A 23,472-nucleotide genomic window follows, 5' to 3' on the forward strand; every position below is an offset into this window, starting at 1 on the left:
AACTGATACGACACATTCCCTGATTTTAATATCTGAAGAAACATCTATGTGTTGAATCACCCAATAATAAAATGTGACATTCTGTAGTTGTGTCTCATATTCATCTTTTAATCATATTTCTAAATGTCTTTACTCCACAGCCAACAGAGCAATTTTGTCTTTACTGTTCCAATACTTTTGGAGGGCACTGTGTGTGTGTGTATCCTTTACAGTTTGATAAAAGCACATTTTAGAGTAAATAAACAATATAAAAATTAAAAAATCCAAAAGAAAAAAATGATTAGCTCTTTTAACCAAAAGACATGGACACTCTTTTAACCAAAAGACACTGTCTTTGGGAAAAACACGCACCAGAAATCAAATTAGGAACAAGTATTAAGAAATGAAAAGAAAAGTAAATAAAATCAATTTTGATTTCCCTTCAGCTTAATGTATTAAAATCTGATGGTTGTAATGAAAGAACTCTCACCATGTAATCCTTCTGTTTCCCTTTGCATTTGACGTCACCATAACTCCCAACAGTGTCAATAGAGAAATCATCTGATAATTCACTTTCTGAAATCATCAAGCGGATCTGTAAACAACAGTGACAGAATGAGAAGTTAGAAACTTGATCAGTAAAACAGCTGAATGTTTACTACATGCTTGATGACCTTCTTCCAAACCTTGTTGTTCTGCAGAAAGTTGCGTGGCTTGAAAGAGAAGAGGAGGGGCATGTCGTAGTCCTTTGCGTGTTTGCGGTGAAGATCATCTGCCTTGTACTGTAACAGTCTGCCAGTCTTATTCACCATCCAGTACGGGGAGTGGATGGCCACCACCACCTGACCTTCCTCCTTCTTAACGTGGACAGCGATGTCCAGCTCCGGCCTCGGCTCCGTCTCCTCGTCCACTCCCAGCGAGCGGAATTTGATGAAGCTAATCTCGTCACAGTCGCTGCACAGACTGTACTTGGACTCCCAGTCCTGCTCCAGGTATCCCAGCAGCTTCAGCTCCAGAGTGGAGAAATCCATGATCGCCGTGTGGATCTGGGAGGAGTGGCCTGCTTTCAGTTCGGAAGGGGGGATATCTCCATTGCCCTGTAAACAAAACAGTTTTGTAAAATATGGAACTATAAATTAAATATCTGTTACATGCCTGAAAGTACTCTTTTTTTAATAGAAATTCCAAACTATTCTAAAGAAATTCCAAGCAGACTTGGAATTTCCTTCATAATAAAGACAGCTGTAAAATGTACAAATAACAGGATATAATACAGCATTTAAAAAAAAACAGATATTATCACAATTGTTGAGGGTTTTTTTTTTTTGGACAATTAGTTGTGGAACTGAGAAACAATTGCCAAAAATAATTGTTCAAATCATTATTTTTGTGTAAACGTTTCATTTTTATTGGATTTTAATAGTTGTGAGTTAAATGATAAAAATATCAAAATCATTTATCATTTAAAAAAATATTAATTTGTTAAACAAGCGTTAAAATTATCAGGTGAAAATAATTATTTCAAGATTTTAAAATGTGTGTCCAATACTGACAAGTAGATATTTATATTCATGTTATTGCTGATAAACAACAAATCTCCTTTATTAAAATTCTATAATATTTTGTCTGAATAAATAAATAATAAAAACATTAACAACTAAAATATAAAAAATTAAATGCTAAAATTTTATTTTAGTATGAGAAATTTATATTTATTATATATTATTATATTTTTTTTGTTGAAAGATGAAATTTCATGAAATTAATATGTGTTAAAATAAGGGAAATGAGCATGCACAGTTAAATATTCAATATCAGTTGATTTTGTAGCCAATATTAACTGAGAAAGAAAGTTAAACGTCTCTAATATCGTCAGATGGAGCGGCATTTACTACACAGAGCCGTAGATCACTGACAAGCTACGCAATATCACGTAAATAATAAAATGCAATTCATCTGCAATTATGAACGCGATATTGCGTAGCTTGTCAGTGATCTACGGCCCTGTGTATTAAATGCTGCTCCATCTGAATGCACTTGATGGAGATTTACTATTAATCACAGAACCGGCCTTACTGACGAGATGCGCATGATCATCGCATTCGATTTATCATGCAGCACTAAATCACACATATCTGACTCAGTGGAAAGGGACTGTAAGGTCTTGTATACCTTTATCTTGAAGGTGATGGGGTACGGCAGGAGGTTGCGGAGGAGAACAGTGGGCCACAGGTGCAGAATGATGGGCTTGTCAAACTCCTCCTCAGTGCTGTGTGACATCAAAGCATCTGGAACAGGAATCATGTTGACCTTCAGCATCTGGGCGCTGTCTCCATGATGATGGCAGGTTTTCTCCAGACACTCTCCGGATTTCTGAATCACCTCAGTGTAAGTGAAACCCTCGGAGCGGTCGTACTGCTCCTCGCCTTCAGTTACAGGCTGCAGGCTCAGTTCAGCTCTGCAAAATTATTATAATAATAATAATAATAATAATAATAACTGAAACTGGTCAAATATAACATATGCACAATGAAAGAATGGTTCAGGTTCATTACAAATTATAATATAATTAATATTTTAGCTTTTCATGGACATTTTTCATCCTTTCTTTCACCCTGAGATTTAAACACGCTAGTTTTTATCCATGTCAAACTTAAAGCTATAATATTAATTAAATATGAATTAATTATAAATTACAATTATTATTATACTAACAACTAAAATCAAAGCATTTTAAATGCTAAAATTAAATGAATAATTTAATAAAAAAAATGTCAATTTAGGCATCACAAAATTATAATGTAGAGCATGAAAAAAGGATATTTATTTTGAGAATTGTTGCTTTTAAAGATAAACTAAGTGAGATGTGGCAAAATTCATATAAATGTTAAAACATTTACATTTATGCATTTAGCAGACGCTTTTATCCAAAGCGACTTACATTGCATTCAAGTTACAGTTTTTACATTTTATCAGCTCTTGCGTTCCCTGAGAATCGAACCCATGACCTTGGCGTTGCTAGCGCCATGCTCTACTGTTTAAGCTACAGGAAAGCCTATGAAAAAAATGTTTGCTTCTTAAGTAAATTATTTTTTTTTTGAACAACTAGACAAAAATACTGATTTAGGAGGAGTTTTTCGGAGTGTATGTTTGTGAAAGTCAACAGTTAAACAGCGCTGGCAGTAACTGACCTGTAGGAGCCCAGCGGCACACAGAACTCCTCTGTAGGCAAAGAGATGCCCAGACACTCAGATCCCTCATAAACACGGAACGCCACCGAAAAGTGATTGATAATCTAGAAAATCACATAAAAATATGTGTAGGCTTAATGAGAAGTCTTTTTTAAAGGGAAGGGTCTGCTGTATATGTGTGTGTGTGTGTATGCGTAGGTTTTAAATATATCCACCTGGAAAGGAGAGCGAATCTTGACATATTTGCTTCCCTCAACGGTGTAAATCTGACAGACAAAGAATCGTGTGACACCAGAGTGACGGTGCATGACACTGTACATGTCCCGTCCTGTTTTGATTAGTGGGATTACGCTTGCGGTTGTGTGGCCAACTGGAGCTGCAACAGGAAAAATAAAAAAAATTGCTTTTGTCTTGCAATTTTGCAGAATGAAACTATAAAACTAAATAAACTGTGCAGGTTTAAATTAATTTCAAGTAATTAGTCACTCCTTAGTGTGACAATGGATATATTGTACATACTCCGAAAAATAATGGTTCACTGAAAAACCTTTAACATTAATAGAATTTTTCCATTCCACAAAAGTCTTTATAGTGAACAAAGTTCACTAGTTCAAAGTTCTTCAAAAACAATGTTTCTTTTAAGACCTGTTCACTGAGGGAACCCAATAATGGTTCTTCTATTGAAATGCTGTGAAAACCACCTTTTGGAAACATTATTTTTAAGAGTGTACTAGTAATTTTGTGATGTACATATATTCATAAAGGCCATGCATAAAGGTCATGGGTTGTTACTGAGTCTTACTGGGCTGTATGTAGTTTTTGGCGCTGAGGCTGGTCATGGCTGAGAATTGGTCACTGGACTCAGCGGTGAGGGTGTAGTCCATATTCAGGCTCTCCCCATCCTGGAGCTCCACCACACGATTTTTGGACTCTTTACCGATGGGTCTAAACACGTCGCTGTGCAGCACTGACAATGGCAAACCCAAATGATTCTTCACCACAAACGGAGCCTGGTCTGTTTGAAAGCACTCAGCGGTCTGCTTTGTGGCCTCTGCAAATGCCTGCAAACCAAACAGAAGAAACCACTCGTCTGTAACATTTGACAAAGAACGACAGCCCGTTTCAACACTCTCCAATCATCTCAATCTCTTACCGTTCCTAGATTGCTGAGCATGTGGAGGCCGCACTTGGAGAGGGTGACATTAAGCTGGTCTTTACTTGTGAAGCTGATGACCGTTTTATAGTCAGGCACACTGCCGTCCACCTCATCAGATACTCCAGAATATGATACTGGCTTCTTCTTCATCTGTAGACATAACATTATTTGTTTTTTGAACTCGTGAAAAGTTCTGTCAGTAACAGGTTAGGCATGAAATGAAAGGTAACCTTCATTGCTAGAGTCCATGGTCTAAAGCCATCTTTTTCCTCATCGTCCAGCGGCTCCAACAGTGGTTCCCATAAACCCATCATCTCATTATAATAATTCACCTATGGGAAACAAACAACTCGTTACAGGATACAAAAAAACTGGACAGAGTATCAATCGATAGACATTTTTTTCAGTGCCTCACGCCATGAGAGATGTCAAAATGGTGCGAAGGTTAAAAGTAGAATTTGCAAGACTAGCAAAGTAGTCCAAATGGTTCTGACACTATTTGACACTGGGACTCTGCAGACTAGATAAAAATGCTCCAGAAATGTAAAACTGTGTGTCATTTTCTTTGTATAACAACATGTAACAGGAAAAAATGTTATGGAATTAAATTAAACTAAATGATTTCGATTAATTGTGCAGCCCTAGCCAGGAGTACTTGATTACTCGTGTCATGCCTATAAGCAACTTTGGATAAGCATTTCTCAAATGCATAAATGTAAATCAATCACGATAACTCTCAGAATAGTTCTAGCATGTTAATGTATATTACAATGTTAATATATTTGGTCTTTGTGCACTAGATTTGCTACACACAGCTGCTGTAGAGCAAGTATGGACACACTACTGTCAATAGATACTCAGACACACTTCTGTGAGTATGTAAGATATGCTGCTGCATGAATATGCATACATAAATCCAGTAGCAGCTCTAGACAGGTGGTGCTGGGGGAGGTGGAGGATTTCAAAGGAGCTCAAATAGCATGCTGCAGGATAAGTTTACAGTAAACACTAAACCAGACTATTTAAATGTTGAGCAAGCAATCTCAACAGATGCAGAATCTGCCAAATGAGCTTATGTTATGTAATAAATGATGTGATTGCCAGCAGACAATCAGCCTGTCAGCCTGTGCTATCTAGAGTTTCATGAACTGGATATGAGTACAATGCATTACAATATCCTCTGACCTCCAGGTCCAGGTGACAGTGCAGGTTAATGAGAGTACTCCAGTTTTTCACGTCTCCCTGGAACGAGGCTTTGGCCAGCAGCATGGGCACAGTGCGATGGCCCACTCCGGCCTCCAGCGTCAAGCAGATGGAGTGGATGTTCATTTTGAGAGACTCTCCATGAGGAACGAGTGGAATGACAGACCGGGCGACTTTCTCTTCTTCCTCCTCCAGGAACCAGAGCTTTAGGTCTCGCAGGTTGCGACGTTCCCACAGATCCTGTGGCACGGGACTCTCCAGCTCCTCTGGCGTCTCGGCTGCAGGGCTCAGTGCTGACTGAATGGTGATAACGGTGTTTATGATGATGGGAGACACCTTAGAGAACAGGAAAAGAGTAGATTTTTTTTAAATGATTTTACACCCTTTTACTGACCCTCAGAATAAAAAAATAAACAGGTTTGTTGCTATACCTTTAAGTCACTAAGATTTCAAAATATGAAATGATCACAATTTCACATGTTCAGCCTCACCTTGAGCGTGAGGGAGCTGATGGACAGCTCGATGGTCTGAGGCTTGGAAGGCGACTGGTTGCTCTGGAAGAACACCTGACAGGGTTGGAGCACCGTCGTTACGTTGTGCTCCCGCTTCTCTCGCAGGAGCGGACATGCCACCACCTTCAGGTCTGAAATGGCGGCTGTCATCGACTGACCGCTGGGCTCGCTCTTCATCACCAGCTCACACTGCGTCGTCATAACGAGAGCCGGAGCTTCAGCGCGTGTGAGGTCGGCCACAAAAACGATCTCAGGATTCTTTACCACAATGTTCATCTCAGTTTTGGCAATCACTGGCACAGCAGGAACTGCTAGCAAAGGAAAAACACACTTGATTCACCATTGATAGAATTTTCGATCATTTATGACACTATGCTTCCCTGACATTGACAATTTTCCGGCATTCCATGTTTTCACTCTTATGCGGTATGGGGGCGCTATTATTTGTCTTTCACATTTCGAATTAGAATCTCAGGAACAAAACGCTGCTTTTATCAAGTGTTGTTAAAGTGCCCTTATTATGCCATTTTTAAGGTTGCTAATATTGTTTTATGAGTCTCCTAAAACAGGTTTAGATGCATCCAAGGTCAAAAAACTGTTTAGTTTTCTCCAAAAATAGCTTTAATTTTACCTAATTTCTAAATGATTCCTAAACGACTCGTACGAAGCAGTTTGAAGAATCAGTCTCTCTAAACCCCTCCTTTCTGTGAGCACTCGCTGCTGTGATTGGTCAGATGGCACAGTCCTTTGTGATTGGTCTACCGCATATAGCGCGAATGACAGCCATGGATGGACATTATGCAAATGCGTTACTTCGTGACGTACAGTCGTAACAGAATAAGATTTGAATTCCTAATGACTCGTTTAGGCGATTGCAAGCCGACTCTTTTTTGATAGACAATAACTTTATATATCGTGCACTTTCGGCTTCACAACTTTGCAGAAAGTTTATGTTCACATACGTCTACATGACACTGCATGAAAGGTAATATTTGAAAAGGCATAACAGGGGCACTTTAAAAAGAATGCATTAAGCTAGAACAACATGTTTTTCTGTTCTGTTCTTTCATTTGAAATCTTGTCTGTTCAAATATTCAGACAACAAAATGATGAAAAAACTGCTAAACTATCTTAAGTCTAATAACACAATCTTGAAGATGACCTGTCTTTATCAAGGTGGTACTGAAGTGCAGTCACTAACCTGGGTCTTTAGATGAACTGGCGGGTTTGTTGTTTTTAGGGGTACTAGAGAAGCCGTCTGCCATAGCTTTGAGAAAGACATCAGCTACTGTGAGCAGGAACTCCACACTGGCACACAGATAGATGTCCTGAACCAGGGTGTCCAGCACGGTGCCGTCCCGGCCTTGTCGGTAGCTCATGTCTACCATCACATCGCCTTCCCTGCCCTGACGCATTGCCACCATCCTAAAGCAGCATGAAATTAGAGAAGAACACAGTTACTTCAAATTTAGTGACTGAACGATGAACGTCATTTACCATAAGGATGCAACTAACAAATTTTAATAATCGATTAATTAGTTGGTTCTTTTTTCGATTAACTGTATGTGCAAGCATATACTGCAAAAAAAGTTACACTATTAGTGCTTTCCAATAAAGATGTTCTCCATGCACAGAGCAAAGAAACAAATAACCAATATCAAAATAATTCAATTATTATTGATTTTATCAATTAGTTGTTGCAGCCATGTACAGTAGCAGAAAATGAGCAATGATTCTAGGGTCAAGTGTATGGGGATGACATAAAACATTTGTAGACATAAAACACGATTTAACACAAACTGGAGCATTTTAGTGGGTCGTGATCTGTGTGCAAACTACCTGGATGTGATCATTTTCACCCTCTGTCTCTTGTCATCCAGCAGACAGTTTGTAAGTTTGAGGGAGGCTTTCATGGAGCTGTCAGAGAACATGTTCACAGTGGTGGAGATGGTGCCCAATGTGAACTCTGCCAACTTCAAACTCTCATCACGGGAGTCTGATAACTGGATCTGTACACAAACAGACTGCAAAATCTGAACCAGAACACTAAATATTTAAACCTGGTTTCACATGTAATCATTACACTCTCATCTACAATGAATTGAGTGTATTATGTCACCTCGTTGTTTGGGCTGTACAGGACCAGTGTCATGGAGTCAAACTTGAAGTTCAGTTTCAGAGTGTTCTTTAGTTTGCCTGTTTTTTGGGCCTCCACCACCGCTGCGGTCACAACAGTGTTCCCTACAACACAATAAATACTGCTTAAGCACAAAAAAAAACATGTTCACTCCAAGACATCCAAATCCTGAATTGGGAAATGTGTTTATATTAATAAATACATGAGTAATTCTGTGCTAATTATTACAAAAATGGGGGGGGGGCTTAATTCAACTTTTAAATAAAACTTTTGCAACTTCTGACTATTATTTTAAACTATTCACAATTATGGTATACATTTTAGAGAGTGAGGTTTTTTGGAAATAAATAAATTACATATTTTTAATACCACAGATGGAATCTATGGTTAAAATTCTAAATAATTACATAATTTAAAATATTGCATTATACAGTATAAAAATATTATATGCACGTGTATACATCTCATGATAATGAGTAAACAATGTTATACAGTGTTTCTTTGTTATTTTGTAAAAAAAAAAGGTAAAAATGCTGTGACATTTACATGTATAAGGCTTGATGTGCATTAAAAGTGAGGCTGTCATTAAAACCATTATTAAATTAAAATGTATTTTAAAATATATTGTTAAATCTTTAAATATACAATCAAATTAGTGCTGTCAAACGATTAATCGCGATTAATTGCATTCAAAATAAACGTTTTTGTTTACATAATAAATATACACAGCACACACATATATTATGTATATATATATATATATATATATATATATATATATATATATATATATATATATATATATATATATATATATATAAATATAAAAATACAAACACATACATGTATATATTTAAGAAAAATATGTTATGCTTATATATTAAATATATAATTTAAATCATAAGAATATAAATGTATATGCATGTTAGATCTTTCCCAAATATATGCTGTATGTGAGTGTATGTATATATACACATAATAAATATACACAGTACAGCACTAAATCAAGTACATTTACATTGTGAGAAAAATAAGTTCTGTTTCTTTTTTTTGTAAAAATAAATATAAATAAAATTTATAATTCCAGTGACATTATTTACAGCACTTTGTGTAGAATAACCCTAAATTAATGCTTAAACGGTAGGATATCCAAAGACACAGAAAGTACACAGAAAGTATGCTTGATACATTAATAACCAATAAAGCTTTATGTGTGTGTATTTTATACCTCCAGAACTCTGAGAATCCTTGGTAGAAATCGTGTCTCCTTTATCAGAGCTGGATGGAGCTGGAGGAGCTTCAGAAGTCTCAGACAGATTCTCACTTAGAGTCTTCAGCACTATAGTTAGGTCCTCCTGACTCAAGATTAGCTGCAAAAAATGCACATTAATGTTAGCTGCAATATTCCCTACACCTAAAGTCAGACATAGAAACAAACACAAACAAGCACTTACACTCATGGGTTTGAGATGTGCATTAATCTGGATGTCAGGTACGCTGTGATACCAGGTGGCAGAAAGATTGCGTTTGATTGACAAGTCCATGTTGACTGGTTTGACTAACTGAATCTCACTCCTAAACTGTCCATCAGTGAATGTGGTCCTGGGATAATAAATAAATATTATAAACATCATTAATCAAACAATGGAAATATAATTTCAGGGCTGATAAATCACATTAATTAATTCATTCATCCACTGATGATGATGAAGTAAATTTATCCAAAAATACTGAACTAACCTGTACATTTTAAGATCACTCAGTCCCACAGCCATGATGTCCATGACAGGGGGAATCTTGGTGTGTGTTAGAGAGGAGACAATTTCAAAGTGGTTCTTTACAGTCACTAAACCCAGATCTACCACAATGACATTGTGGGAAACAGAGGATTGTGGGAGGAAGACAACCGGAGCTTTGATGTCTACATCCAGGGAGATACGTGTGCTTCTCTCTGCCAGCTCCAAAACCCCTGTAGCTGCTTTCTCTGCTGCCTGGGCCGTCACCTCTGCTAATGCATTTTTAGCCTCCTGGAAATTATTAATAAATGCCTGAGGAGCAAAAAATAAAGAGAGGAAGAGAGAGACCATTAGTCAGATAAATATATGATAAAATAAATGCAAACAGAGGCTAATAAAATAAAAAAGGAAGTCACATGATCCTTCCCATATTTGCTGTGACACTTAAATATAGGGTAAACAATATATACTGAAAAACAAGTGAAATAAAAATAAAATAAATTAATGAAAACAACTACGCAGCAATTTGTTTCTATTAAGAAACTGTAGGTGATCCCCAAGGTTCGGTTCTAGGCGCTCTCCACATTTTAAATACATATAGTATTTATAGGTGCAACAAAATAAAAATTATTATTGCAATTTTTTTTCAACTAACTTTCGTTGTATAGGAAAAATGGTAGATGCAGTGGTAAATGAGAAATGAACACTTACCAGGATTGAGGACACAAACTTGTTGAGGAAAATAACTTGAATGCAGCCCACAGTCAAAGTTACACTGGTGTCCACAATGTGCATGTCTGAGTAGGCGTCGCCCTCTGTTGCATCCACATGGTTCATCATGCGGAAATCAAACACCTCCTTATCCGCGATGGACACTGCCTATATATCATCATCATTCCATCATTAGTCTAAATCAATTCCATCTCACATTCTCACCGTTTTATGCATGATACAAAAAAATAAATAAAAAAAAAGTTAAAAAAATCCCAATACTTTTTTTAGCTCAAAGTCCGTAAGTTGGTACTAATGTGGCAGCATTTTTTTCTTGCATCAATTTAAATATACAATTATACATGTACATTTTTTAAAGAATTGTATAATCTAATAAACAATACTGTTAATTTGGCCCAACTAAACAGAAAATGTTAATCAAACATGAAATTGTTTGTTTTGTAGTTAAAAGCCTTACTTTATTGTTTTTTTTATTATTCTAACACAATTAAACACTTTATAAATAAACACAATATAAAAATGTGTGCTGGTTCTCCATTGTGTCAATTTAGCTCCTATTCTATGATTTATTTATCCTTGAAAGTAAAACACTTTCTACCTTTTTATATAGTGCCTCTTTGTCGCAATCCAGAATTACAATGTTCTTCAGGTTAGCCAGAATCTCTACGGACTTCTTCTTCATCTGAACTTCAGAAACCAGCCCTGGTGTAAAAGAGAACATGCAGTACTGTAACATATTCCAACTAAACTTTATTGTGGTTATTACACAAATGTGTATTACCCTCTATGCTGATCTCAGAAATCCTGGCTTTCTCTCCTCTTATGAAGACCTTCAGACAGCTGAGGTCTGCTCGGATGTGCAAATTCACCACATCCTCAAACTTTGACTTCTTAGAGGCTGAAGAACAAGCCAATTATATGAGATTAAAATTATATCATGACAAATCAAAAGATGAACCACACAAAATGAATTTTCTTACAAGATTTCTTGGTAACAGTAGAATCCTCTATTTTTGCCTCCTCATCTTCCTCCTCTTCCTCCTCCTTGGGTAGGACGGGTTGCTCCTCTTGTGCCTCTTTCTTCAGTGGTGGGAGGAGGTTATTCAGGAAATTTATGGAGTTGATGAGTGCCTCAGTGTGCAGGTGCACATCCAGTGAGGAGAAATTCACCTGGTGCAAAGACCATAGTTTTAGAGTGCAGTTTATAAGCTTTCTGCACTGTTTGCCTCACATTAGCTGTAGAGAAATTCTGAGCTCTGATTTTTGAAGAAGCTTACCTTGATTAATTTCTCTGTGTTTTTATACATAGTTTTAAAATCTGGTGCATTTTTGTCCGCCTGAAAAAGAATAGAGTACTATTAGAATAGTCCTATGTATCGGACTGTGCTGATACAATCATATCAGTGTTATTTTGTATCACTGACATACTCTTATAGTTTTTTTTCCTTTTTTTATATTTTAATTTCACTTAATATACAGGGTGGGCCATTTATATGGATACACCGTAATAACATGGGAATGGTTGGTGATATTAAAGTCCTGTTTGTGGCACATTAGTATATGTGAGGGGGCAAACTCCTCAAGATGGGTGGTGACCATGGTGGCCATTTAGAAGTCGGCCATCTTGGATACAACTTTTGTTTTTTCAATAGGAAGAGGGCCATGTGACACATCAAACTTATTGGTAATGTCACAAGAAAAACAATGGTGTGCTTGGTTTCAACGTAACTTTATTCGTTCATGAGTTATTTACAAGTTTCTGACCACTTATAAAATGTGTTCAATGTGCTGCCCATTGTGTTGGATTGTCAATGCAACCCTCTTCTCCCACTCTTCACACACTGATAGCAACACCGCAGGAGAAATGCCAGCACAGCCATCCAGTATCCGTAGTTTCAGGTGCTGCACATCTCGTATCTTCACACCATAGACAATTGCCTTCAGATGACCCCAAAGATAAAAGTCTAAGGGGGTCAGATCGGGAGACCTTGGGGGCCATTCAACTGGCCAACGACGACCAATCCACTTTCCAGGAAACTGTTCATCTAGGAATGCTCGGACCTGGCACCCATAATGTGGTGGTGCACCATCTTGCTGGAAAAACTCAGGGAACGTGCCAGCTTCAGTGCATAAAGAGGGAAACACATCATCATGTAGCAATTTCAAATATCCAGTGGCCTTGAGGTTTCCATTGATGGTGCACCACCACATTATGGGTGCCAGGTCCGAGCATTCCTAGATGAACAGTTTCCTGGATTGGTCGTCGTGGGCCAGTTGAATGGTCCCCAAGGTCTCCCGATCTGACCCCCTTAGAAGAGTGGGAGAAGAGGGTTGCATTGACAATCCAACACAATGGGCAGCACATTGAACACATTTTATAAGTTGTCAGAAACTTGTAAATAACTCATGAACGAATAAAGTTACGTTGAAACCAAGCACACCATTGTTTTTCTTGTGACATTACCAATAAGTTTGATGTGTCACATGGCCCTCTTCCTATTGAAAAAACAAAAGTTGTATCCAAGATGGCCGACTTCTAAATGGCCACCATGGTCACCACCCATCTTGAGGAGTTTGCCCCCTCACATATACTAATGTGCCACAAACAGGACTTTAATATCACCAACCATTCCCATGTTATTATGGTGTATCCATATAAATGGCCCACCCTGTATTTTTTTATATGCCTATATACAGTAGTTTTGTTTTGCTTTAAAATGTTAGTTATTTTAGTACTTAAACTAAATTAAAGTAAGAAATGTTGCCTTGGCAACTAGATTAAGTAAATGTGTTTACATTTTTTTATATTTTATTTTACTTCAGTTAATGTTTATTTTAAGCAATGAAATAATATATAGAATAAATAATAAATTGATATTATACATTCATTTGCTTGACTGAGAACAGAACTGTAATTAAGATGAGTCATGCATAACGTCATGCATTAGCTCTAATTTTGTGTCAATGTTTGGCTTATTAAAGCTAAAATTATAAAATGGCCTTCATAAAGGCGGTATCCCACTAGGCTTTTAACACCCACCAGCTGAGACCCAGCCAAAACCAAGTAAACTCTGCCAGAGAGATTTGCTTGGATGCTTCACAATGTACAGAATCATTTTGATGCTGCTTAAACAGCCCTTATACACATACCTGGATCCAAAGAAGAATCACACGTAAATATGATCAAGCAAATTTACCTTGACATACTCCAAAGTAAGCATATCTTCCTCAGTATTATCCAGAGTGGTGATAAGGTGAACTTTCTTGTCCTCAGAATCTTCACAAAAATACACAAAGAGCTTATAACTTTTATGTTTAAATACAGAAATCATTTTTTTTTTCTTATTATGATCAATGTTGAAAACAGTCGTGCACTGCTTAATATTTTGTGGAAGGCAAGATAGAATGTTGAAGAATCTTGATGAATAGAAAGTTTGAAAGATCAGCTTTTGCTTGAAATAGAAATGTTTTGTAACATAATAATTGTGTTTTGATCAATTTAACGCATCCTTGCTAAATAAAAGTAGTGCAGGGTAGTGTGTGCAATGCACTTACCCAAGTACTCTGAACACACAAGGCAGATCTCACGCAGGAAGGTGTATGATGACATATCAAAGGTACGAAGTTTGAGTTCTGTCCCTAAGCCATCAATGAACAGATGCAGAACGCTCTCTTCCTGTCTGCCTGACAAGCGACAGAGCTGAACGGAAAGCTAGAGGAGAACAAAGGAGGGAAAAATGTCACTTTGACTAAAGAAGCCTTTATCATCTCTATAAGGAAAAAAAAGTATATTTTAAATATAACATATTTAATATAAGTATATTTAATAATTCAAAAGTTATAATTCAAAAGTTTAAATATAATAAACAAGGGCATAATCAGACCTTGTTGATCTCAAATGTCAAGAGGAACTCGGTCATGTTCTTCTTGGGGTCTTTGCGCACCATGGACAGACGCTTATCAGAGGCTGAACCTCGAAGAGAGTCGGACGAGGCCTCAAAGAACGGCAGATCCTCAATCGGTGAACTAGGGGCATCGAAGAACAACTCCTCCTCTAAAATAATCAAAGGCACTGTTTTATTGTCATAAAATATAGAGGACTACTCTATAAATCAAATATTATCACTGATGTTCAGAGAAGACGTGGCACTCGGTCATGCAAATGCAACTCTATCTCTCTGTTAACCTGCCTGTAAGAAGGTGCGTCTGACCTGAGCCATATATGATGGATGCACGCAGGTCATCTATGGCTGGTCTTCGAGGGGTGAGCAGAGGTGTGTTCCCTCGTTTGGAGGCCTAATGTTAAAAAAATAAATAAATAGATAGATAATATCACAGCTGCAAGAAAAAAAAACAATTCTCAACAACATTGGTGGATAAATGCAAGCAAAATAGAAATATGTCCTAATAAATCAGATCTAAATTTATCTGAATCAAATCTCCTTGTGAATTGATTTGGCAAATTTCTATTGATAAACGATCAAATAAATTTTAAATAAATAAAATAAAAAAAAGTTAATGATTTAAAAAAAAAATCATTAAAAAGAAAGACTAAAAGTAAATTGACCTTCGGATTTTAAGAATTGTGAGAATACTGAAATCGTTCAAATGAAGGCCGGCAGAAATTGGGGAAAAATATATTTTAATTAGCTTTAATATTTGAAATTATAGGCATGAGATGATAACTGTGACTCCATATCGGACAGGGTTGTTATTGTTGACTAAAACAATTAAAAATAAAATTATATAAAATAAATCTGAAAAAAAATCTAGTATAAATATTAGATGAAAAACTTAAATAAAATGAGTTGGAGTTGAAGTAAAATTACTAAAACTAAAATTGCTAAAGCTAAACAGAAATATAAAAAAACTAAAATTTTAAATAAAAAATAATAAATTGCTAAAATAGAAAATATTAATAAAAAGCTAATTCAAAATATTAATAAATAAATTAATAACATTAAACTAATAATAATAAACAATATAGTATATTATAAATAATACTAAATTACAATGACAGCAGATTAAGTTTTAGTTCCTGATTGCAACATTTTAAAGTCTACTGACAGCCTTGTTGTTTATTGCATAATATATTATTTTATTTCAGCAATATAATTAAATTTCAATAATCCATACTCATCATTTGCTGCATTAAATTGTATTATTTACAGCTGAACATTTAAGAACCCAAAAGTGACAATGACAGTCTATATCTATATTTGTCTAGGAAGACAGACACACCCATAAGCATTCTTATAATTACCTTGGGTGTAACTTGTGGCACCCTAATCTGGGACGCCGGGCGACTCTCAGGAAGTGGAATGCTGCTGAGCAATGCCAGGACACCACGCACTTTATCATCAGAGATACGCAGAGACAGCAGAGGGAGCTCACCGTATATCTTAAACCTGGAAAAAAAAAAAACATTAGATACAAAAATTGAATACGTAATGTGTAATGCACAAAACAGTTCAATCACACGCACACCAGAAAGAAAATGTTCTGCTTACTTGGGCATTCGTGGGTCTGTCACCACCATGGCTCTGCTGAAGACCACCTTCAGGTCGACAGGTTCCAGGATGTGAAAATCAGACCGTCTCAGTGGACGAGCCCACTTCCAGTCACCACCTGATACCACACACAGCATACCTGTATGTAAAACCCTGTAAAGTCTACATTATATCAAGCATTGTGCAAGTCTGCGCACCTGCTTTGGTGTAGAGGAACTGTAAACTGCTCAGCTGGACATCAAAGCTGTCGTAAGCTCGAGACATGATGTCCTCTATAGTGCTGCTGCCCACAGACAGCTGAGGCAGGTCGGCTCTGCTCTGACTGGACATCTACAAACAACAAACACACACTTTAAGCCAATGAAACATTATCATCCCCTCATTTTTTTATAATATAAAAGGCAACCATATATTTTTATTAATAAAACATTTATTTTGTGCAAGAAATATGTATTTAATATGATAAAATGATGACAAAACTATATGTAGATATAAATGTCACATGATTTGTGACAAAAATGATCAAAAACCAGTACGCAAGTTACCAGTCCTAAAATACATTTTTATTTATTTATTGATTTTATTTTTAGTGGACCAGTTAATCACCCCATGGGGGAGCTGGACCAAATTTGAAAAGCTCTATTTTGCCAACTTTGAACACCGAGCTTTGGCAGTTTGCTGGATTTTTTTCCCTTCTCTTAGTCTTGATTTAAAAACAAGTATGACTCATTGGGGAAACAATTCCCAAGAAACAAGCATTTCACATTCCTTTCAATCTTTCTGTTTGTTGTTTTACCTGATATAAATTCTTTGAAGCACTTCACTGAAACCAAGCTTATTAAAACTCACGTCAAGTATGATGTAAAATAATAAAGAACCATGTGCGCTCACAGTAACATGTTATTACCTGGAAATGACCCAAATCCAGAATAGCAAGGTTGTGTTTGGGGTCATAAAAGCCATTTTCTGGCACAATGACATATGAAGCCATGAGGTTTATCTTCAGATCAAGAACCTTCTGAGTCTCAATGACGTACATGAGTCCTGTGCACAATGAACAGTACTATTTTAGTACAAGCTACTATTTTATACCCACAGATTATAAAATGCACAGATTTGAAAAAAGAAAATCAATTTAAATCAACCAAAAATCAATTTACGTCTTTTTTTTTTTTTTTTTTTTTTACAATAAAAGGTGAAAATCTGCATTTATGAGAGTTTTTTTTTTTTTTTTTTTTTGGCTGAGCCACACTGCACCACCAATTCTGGAAAGGAAAGCATGTAGCAAACAAATATATGCCTTGTGAATCCGCACACACCTGTGGAGGTCTTGTCTCTGAACTGCTCCAGCTTCATGAGGGTGGCGTTGGTCAGTTCATCCAGCTGCAGGTCTTTTGGAGGCATGAAGAAAGCTGCCATACTGTTCACGGTCATCTACAAAAATAACAAACAACACTTAATATCCATTATCCATTCACAGCATACAGCAGGGTTTCTCAAATGGGGCTTGTGTTGGAACTGCAGCGGGCTTGTGAGTAATTATTCATATCATACAAACGTAAAATGAAAACAATAAAATAAATAAAGCGGTCTGCACATGGCTTAGCATGATTATCAAACCCAAAAGGCTTTGATGCACTCTAATGCACTGTGTGTGTTCATTTATGTCTCCTGATTCAGTGTTTTCAGTGTTTCAGAGCGGCTGGATTTACAGTAAATGCTGCTCCACACAAACATCATCTCTGCATCTGCTGTTAGTTTGAGTCACTTAAAACGTGCATTTGTGAACGCAACATGGGCCAGGACCCATTTTATTGACTACCTTTAAAGAGACTTTCCTGCAGTTTTCCCCAAAATAAAACCTTAGGAATTTAACATTTGAAAGTGAATAATTTGACTATTTGAATATTTTTTTTGCTATACAGTACAATTGTATTATTACAGTTGTAATATGTCTTTTTCAGTCTTTGTTTGTTTATAATTAATGTAAAATTAATAAAAAATAATCATAATTCTACTTTCCGGATAATTCTACTGGCATCAGATTGTGGCAGATTAAATATTACTTGCTGCTGAACTATGTAGACAGAAAATAAAGACATTTTCAAATTAAGATTAAGTGTTTATCAAAAAGCAATTCAAATTGCTATAGCCATATATGATAATATGTATGACAATATTCACAATATAATTTTTTGACCAAATTGTGCAAATGTAATTAAATATATGGTAACACTTTAGAATAGGGAACACTTATTCACTATTAAGTATGACTTTTCCCTCAATAAACCCCTAATTTGCTGCTTATTAATAGTTAGTAAGGTAGTTGTTAAGTTTAGGTATTGGGTAGGATTAGGGATGTTGAATAAGGCATTAATATGTGCTTAATTACTATTAATAAATGGCTAATATTCTAGTAATATGCATGCTAATAAGCAACTAGTTAAGAGACCCTAAAATAAAGTGTTACCAAATATTTTAAAAAAAATATTTTTTACATGCATTTTTCTAGTCATGGAGACATGCTCCCTCACACTCACAGCATCATAGATGATCTCTAGAGGTTGGGACTCGATGTGGAGTCTCTGGTCCGCACTCGCGTCCAGTGGGTTCGTCTCAAACATGACGTTCAGTAGAGTCAGAGTCATATCTTTCTTCCCCTCCAAATGACGTGGAGACAGCAGGATGGGGGCCGACTTGCCTCGTGGGAGACCAGACACTTCAAACGATGACAGCAGAGCAGAGATCCTGACAAGTAAAACATTATGTCACACAAACGCATGCTCTGGGTTACAGGAATTCAAAAAGGAAGTCTATGTGGCAAGACATTCTGGAGGGTTAAAAGCCAAATGTGCAACTTGTATTTCTTGTGCACATCATGTGAAAGTTACAGTAAGATTTATTCCAGTGCAGCATCTTGCTCCATCAACTTTCATTGTGAATGCATTACTGTAAATGAGTTTTGTGCTTGTTTCACAATTAAGGAACAAGTTAAAAGTATTTATCAACAGCAAGTGTGACACTAAGTTGTATCAAACACAGAAAATAAATAAAAGTGGCAGAGATGAGTGGACTTGAGAAGGGAACACAGTACTTTATTGCTTGGGCCGCAGGTCTTTGAGTCAGCATGGCTTTCAGATCAATGACAGACAGCTTGATTATCTCCGCCTTCTCTCGGCTCTCTTTGATTGACAGAGACAGGCGATTAAGCTGGAACTGTATCTTCATATTTTCAAACTGCAAACAAAAATATAAGTCAGGGGTGTAATGCTTTACATGAACCTAAAGATGTACAGTTTCAATGGACTGGAATTTCTTGCTTATACAAGAAGGCTAAAATTACTTCTACTGTTCAGTTTGGGATCGGTAAAAATTTTTATTTTTATTCAGCAAGGATGCATTCAAATTGATTATAAGTGACAGTAACAACATTTATAATGCCACAAATGATTTATATTTGAAATAAATGCCTCTTTAGCATCTTCAGCATATTAGAATGATTTCTGAAGGATAATGTGAGACTGAAGACTGGAGTAATGATGCTGAAAATTCAGCTTTGATCACAGGAATATATATATATATATATATATATATATATATATATATATATATATATATATATATATATATAGGTAACACTTCATAATAAGGTCCATTAGTTAACATTAATTAATGCATTAACTAACAATGAGCAATACATTTTTTGTGGTTTTAATATTTTTAAATGTTAATTACTAAAAGTTCAACATTCATAGTTAGTTCATGTTAGCTCAGGACAGGTCCAATAATTAATATTAACAGATACAACAACAAATTTTAATAATGAATTAGTAAATGTTAAAACCAAGATTAATAAATACTTTAACCAGTTAACAAATTGAACCTTACTGTAAAGTGTTACCAATATATTAATATAAAAAAGTGTTATTTTAAATTTTTATAATAATAATAATAATAATTCACAACATTAATGCAAAAATTCAACTTTGAAATCACAGGAATATATTACATTTTAAAACATATTCAAATAGAAAACAGCTATTTTACATAGTAAAAATATTTTAAAATTGTACAGTTTTTGCTGTACTTTGGATCAAATAAATGCAGGCTTGGTGAGCATAAGAGACTTCTTTAAAAACATTAAAAATCTTCCTGTTCAAAAACGTTTGACTGGTAGTGTGTTATGTTATGATTGTTTGTCACTAACATTTTTTGGCAGGTTTGGATTGACTGCTGTCTCGCTGTATCCGATGGCAGCGTATAGTTTGGCTTTCTCCGCTGGGGTCATCAGCTCATCAAACCCTGAGAGATATGAACCAGAAGGTCAACGAATCTATCAAAAACACATCTACAAAATTCTGTTGAATTCTGTGGAATATTTAAATATTACAATGAGCTGAAATTACTATCAGGAAATATCCACATACATCTTTCTGTAGAACTCTAGAGCACAGATTATCAGTAGGAATAAACAGACGCAGAGCGCAGACAAACCTCCTGTTTTGACATCTTTGGTTTGTGTGCCGCTCTCTTCAGACCAGCCCCACATCCAGCCAAACCAGCCCTGTGACTGTTCTTCCTCCACCTTCACCCCAGGACGGTATATCCTGAGCCCCGCCTTTGAGGCCTACAACACCAGCGACAGAATATACAAGAGTCAAACGGTGTTATTCAGTCAGAAACCAGAGATTCAAACCAAGACCTTAATGTTGCTAGCTTCATACTCGACTAGCTGAGCCACAGGAACACATTTCCAGTGATATTAACCAAAGGCCACTTTGTATTAAGGATTCAAATCCATACATTATTATACGAGTGAAATGTGACTGTGTGAGAGAATGTGAATGTGCTGTCACCTCACCTCCATCTCAGCCTGCTGTCTCGCCATTGTGATGTTGAATATATCCAGGGTTCTTTCAGTCTCCTAAAGAATGGACAAAAATAAAAAGGTTATGTTGAAAGCAAACGTTATTAGAGTTTTCAGAATTCACTCACCGCTGAAAGCGCCGGAGCTTTGCACACTCGTGAATCATCTCATGAGTGCAGACGTGATGTAAATAAGAGATTCATTGTGTAGTTGAGAGAGCTTCATTGATTTTACCGGAACTTTGTGAGATCGTGATGAACTAAGAAGAGTGATGTGTTTAGTGATAATAATGGGAGCGTGCTTTTGCGTGTCTTCTTGGCTATAATCCATTCAGAACTTTTTTCGGCCACTTAAAATGGGAAACATCACCATTCAAATCCGCTCCACAGTTTAGTAAACGCAGGCAACCTCTTTATTCTTGTTAGTTATTCTTGACTGTGCTGTATTGACTCCTTTGATGCGTGGTAGGGCATTGTTTTGATGCATACATCCAAAAAAAGATTTCTTTTGCAAAACGTGATTGACACAACATGAGGTCGTATTTATTTTTTAACCTGTGAAAATTTCGGACTCAGTGTGCAATGATCTTAAGGGGGCATGACGTTTCACTAGGCTGCTAGCGAATCACAACACACTGCGCCAGCTAACCAATCTGAGCCCAACTGCATATTTCTGAGCTAGAGGCTTCATAGAACCAGGAACTCAACAGACCGTTTTGAAGAGAAAGGAAACAGCGATGTAGAATAAAGGAAAAATATGTGAAAAAAAAAATGCATCTTTTTTTATAACAAAGCATGTACACTGCACCCCAGAAACACAATCAAGCCTTCGAAAAAAGCTGATGAAGCATCCCATAAAAAAGCAACATTTGCTAGTTCACAAAGACTCAAAACTCCGAAACAAAACACAGCTATATTTGCCAGATCACAGAGACAGTTCATTGTGATCACAGCTATTAAACTTAAAAACAAAAGAAGCAACCGTATGTCTACTCAACAGAAAAAATAACAGCATATGGGTTTGGAACAACATGACAGCAGATTTTCATTGTGTGAACTGTCTGTGCATGCTCAGTGCTCACCCACCTCAAACTCCTTTAGCAGACTCTCTGCAGGCTTCTTACTGGTGATTTTATTCTTATAGATCTCTCTGTACTTTTTCACATGTTGCCGATGGTGACGGATGTGTTGCCAGGACCACATGTGAAGGCGGGGCTTGACATTGACCTCCAAAATGCCTGTGATCACATATCGCCACCTACGATAACCACAAAAAAGTAAGTACAGAGCCTCATCAAATTAAATAACAAAGGGAATCCGTCAAGACCACAATCTCCAAATGCACTTACCACTGACGCGCATTAGTGTGAACTGCCACATCTGGACGATACTTCCTGTATGGAAGGTTACGGGTCATCATATCCACCGACCCCAACAGCTCCAGAATGCTGACATACTAGAAAACAACAAAAAGTCAACTCACATTCAAGCCATTATTACAATCAAAATGTGTCAAGTAATTGTTGAGTGAATTGCACACCTGTGGCCGGCTGAGTTCAACAGCCACCTCAGGGAGGTTGACTACTAGATCCACTTTCGGTGAGGAGAAATCCACATCGGAGCGCGGATTCATGCGCAGCTTGGCGTTTGAAGATATTGGACGAAAGACTGAAGCAAAAACACACAAAAACAAAGTTTGCTTGCATTTCATAGAGAAATCACTGTTGAATACACATTAAATAAAGCTGGGACTCACTGAAATGATAATCCTGAGGAACAGCGCTCTGGATGGCTACACTGTGCTTCAGGTGTCGCTATAAAAATGCACAAACAATGAAAATGTGCAATTTCTTTTCCTTGGACTAAAAGTGTAATAAAATCTGGAGACCCTACCAGAGCCTCATCAGGGTTGTGGTTTGAGTAGAGCTCTGAATTCACATTCCAGTAAGCAAACAGATTGTCCAGACGAACAAGCTAAACAATATAAAAAGCGATATTAGTCAATAATACTGGTTAATTTTGCTAACTATGAAAGTGAAAAAGACATGTTTTAACCTTGAAAAACAGCTTGGCTTTCTCATCCAGAAGACATGGCTTCCAATTCTGATCAGATGTCTGGAAAAATTCAACAAAAATGTTATAATACAGACAGTTTAAAATCTAAAATCTGATTAAATGAGCCACTCGTGTTTAGCAGCGAGAACATTTAAGTGTAATGCACACCCTCTAATGGTGTGTTGTTAATCAAAGAGTCAATTAGGAATCACACAAAAGCATGGCTAGGTTGTATTTCACCCCCAAAATCTAAAACTGTGTTTTATTCATAAAAATAATATATTACACGCAAATATATTTTATATTTAGATTAATATTATATTTATTATTAATATGTTTATATGTATACAGAACAAATATAATTTTAATTTTATAATTTATAGAAAATATATGCA

At 36.4% G+C, this 23,472-nt stretch overlaps 1 protein-coding gene across 8 annotated transcripts in view; it reads right to left on the bottom strand.

Annotated features, from left to right (window-relative positions):
* LOC306847949 (intermembrane lipid transfer protein VPS13A-like) overlaps positions 1-23,472 on the bottom strand; it is a 52,255-nt gene that overhangs the window by 22,056 nt on the left and 6,727 nt on the right. For 5 of the 8 annotated variants that reach the window (XM_079382211.1, XM_079382208.1, XM_079382209.1 and 2 more), the window contains 41 exons: positions 23,078-23,137; positions 22,916-22,996; positions 22,779-22,836; positions 22,563-22,690; positions 22,372-22,478; positions 22,109-22,280; positions 21,018-21,080; positions 20,651-20,783; positions 20,364-20,458; positions 19,251-19,393; positions 18,697-18,904; positions 17,476-17,590; positions 17,064-17,200; positions 16,354-16,486; positions 16,157-16,274; positions 15,910-16,054; positions 14,858-14,942; positions 14,531-14,700; positions 14,202-14,358; positions 13,844-13,923; positions 11,924-11,983; positions 11,627-11,816; positions 11,428-11,544; positions 11,245-11,348; positions 10,626-10,793; positions 9,919-10,226; positions 9,633-9,780; positions 9,407-9,548; positions 8,161-8,282; positions 7,881-8,050; positions 7,243-7,466; positions 6,021-6,352; positions 5,512-5,865; positions 4,557-4,658; positions 4,324-4,476; positions 3,973-4,231; positions 3,386-3,546; positions 3,171-3,274; positions 2,152-2,437; positions 666-1,076; positions 470-574 (listed from right to left, as the gene is read on the bottom strand). In XM_079382211.1, coding sequence (XP_079238337.1) covers positions 470-574; positions 666-1,076; positions 2,152-2,437; positions 3,171-3,274; positions 3,386-3,546; positions 3,973-4,231; positions 4,324-4,476; positions 4,557-4,658; positions 5,512-5,865; positions 6,021-6,352; positions 7,243-7,466; positions 7,881-8,050; positions 8,161-8,282; positions 9,407-9,548; positions 9,633-9,780; positions 9,919-10,226; positions 10,626-10,793; positions 11,245-11,348; positions 11,428-11,544; positions 11,627-11,816; positions 11,924-11,983; positions 13,844-13,923; positions 14,202-14,358; positions 14,531-14,700; positions 14,858-14,942; positions 15,910-16,054; positions 16,157-16,274; positions 16,354-16,486; positions 17,064-17,200; positions 17,476-17,590; positions 18,697-18,904; positions 19,251-19,393; positions 20,364-20,458; positions 20,651-20,783; positions 21,018-21,080; positions 22,109-22,280; positions 22,372-22,478; positions 22,563-22,690; positions 22,779-22,836; positions 22,916-22,996; positions 23,078-23,137 — 6,408 coding nt within the window. The remainder of the gene's footprint in view (positions 1-469; positions 575-665; positions 1,077-2,151; positions 2,438-3,170; positions 3,275-3,385; positions 3,547-3,972; positions 4,232-4,323; positions 4,477-4,556; positions 4,659-5,511; positions 5,866-6,020; positions 6,353-7,242; positions 7,467-7,880; positions 8,051-8,160; positions 8,283-9,406; positions 9,549-9,632; positions 9,781-9,918; positions 10,227-10,625; positions 10,794-11,244; positions 11,349-11,427; positions 11,545-11,626; positions 11,817-11,923; positions 11,984-13,843; positions 13,924-14,201; positions 14,359-14,530; positions 14,701-14,857; positions 14,943-15,909; positions 16,055-16,156; positions 16,275-16,353; positions 16,487-17,063; positions 17,201-17,475; positions 17,591-18,696; positions 18,905-19,250; positions 19,394-20,363; positions 20,459-20,650; positions 20,784-21,017; positions 21,081-22,108; positions 22,281-22,371; positions 22,479-22,562; positions 22,691-22,778; positions 22,837-22,915; positions 22,997-23,077; positions 23,138-23,472) is intronic. The other 3 variants (XM_079382212.1, XM_079382210.1, XM_079382207.1) reach the window with 1 other exon arrangement.

The sequence above is a fragment of the Barbus barbus genome, assembly GCF_936440315.1.
Source record: "Barbus barbus genome assembly, chromosome: 28".
NCBI classification, from domain to species: Eukaryota; Metazoa; Chordata; class Actinopteri; order Cypriniformes; family Cyprinidae; genus Barbus; species Barbus barbus.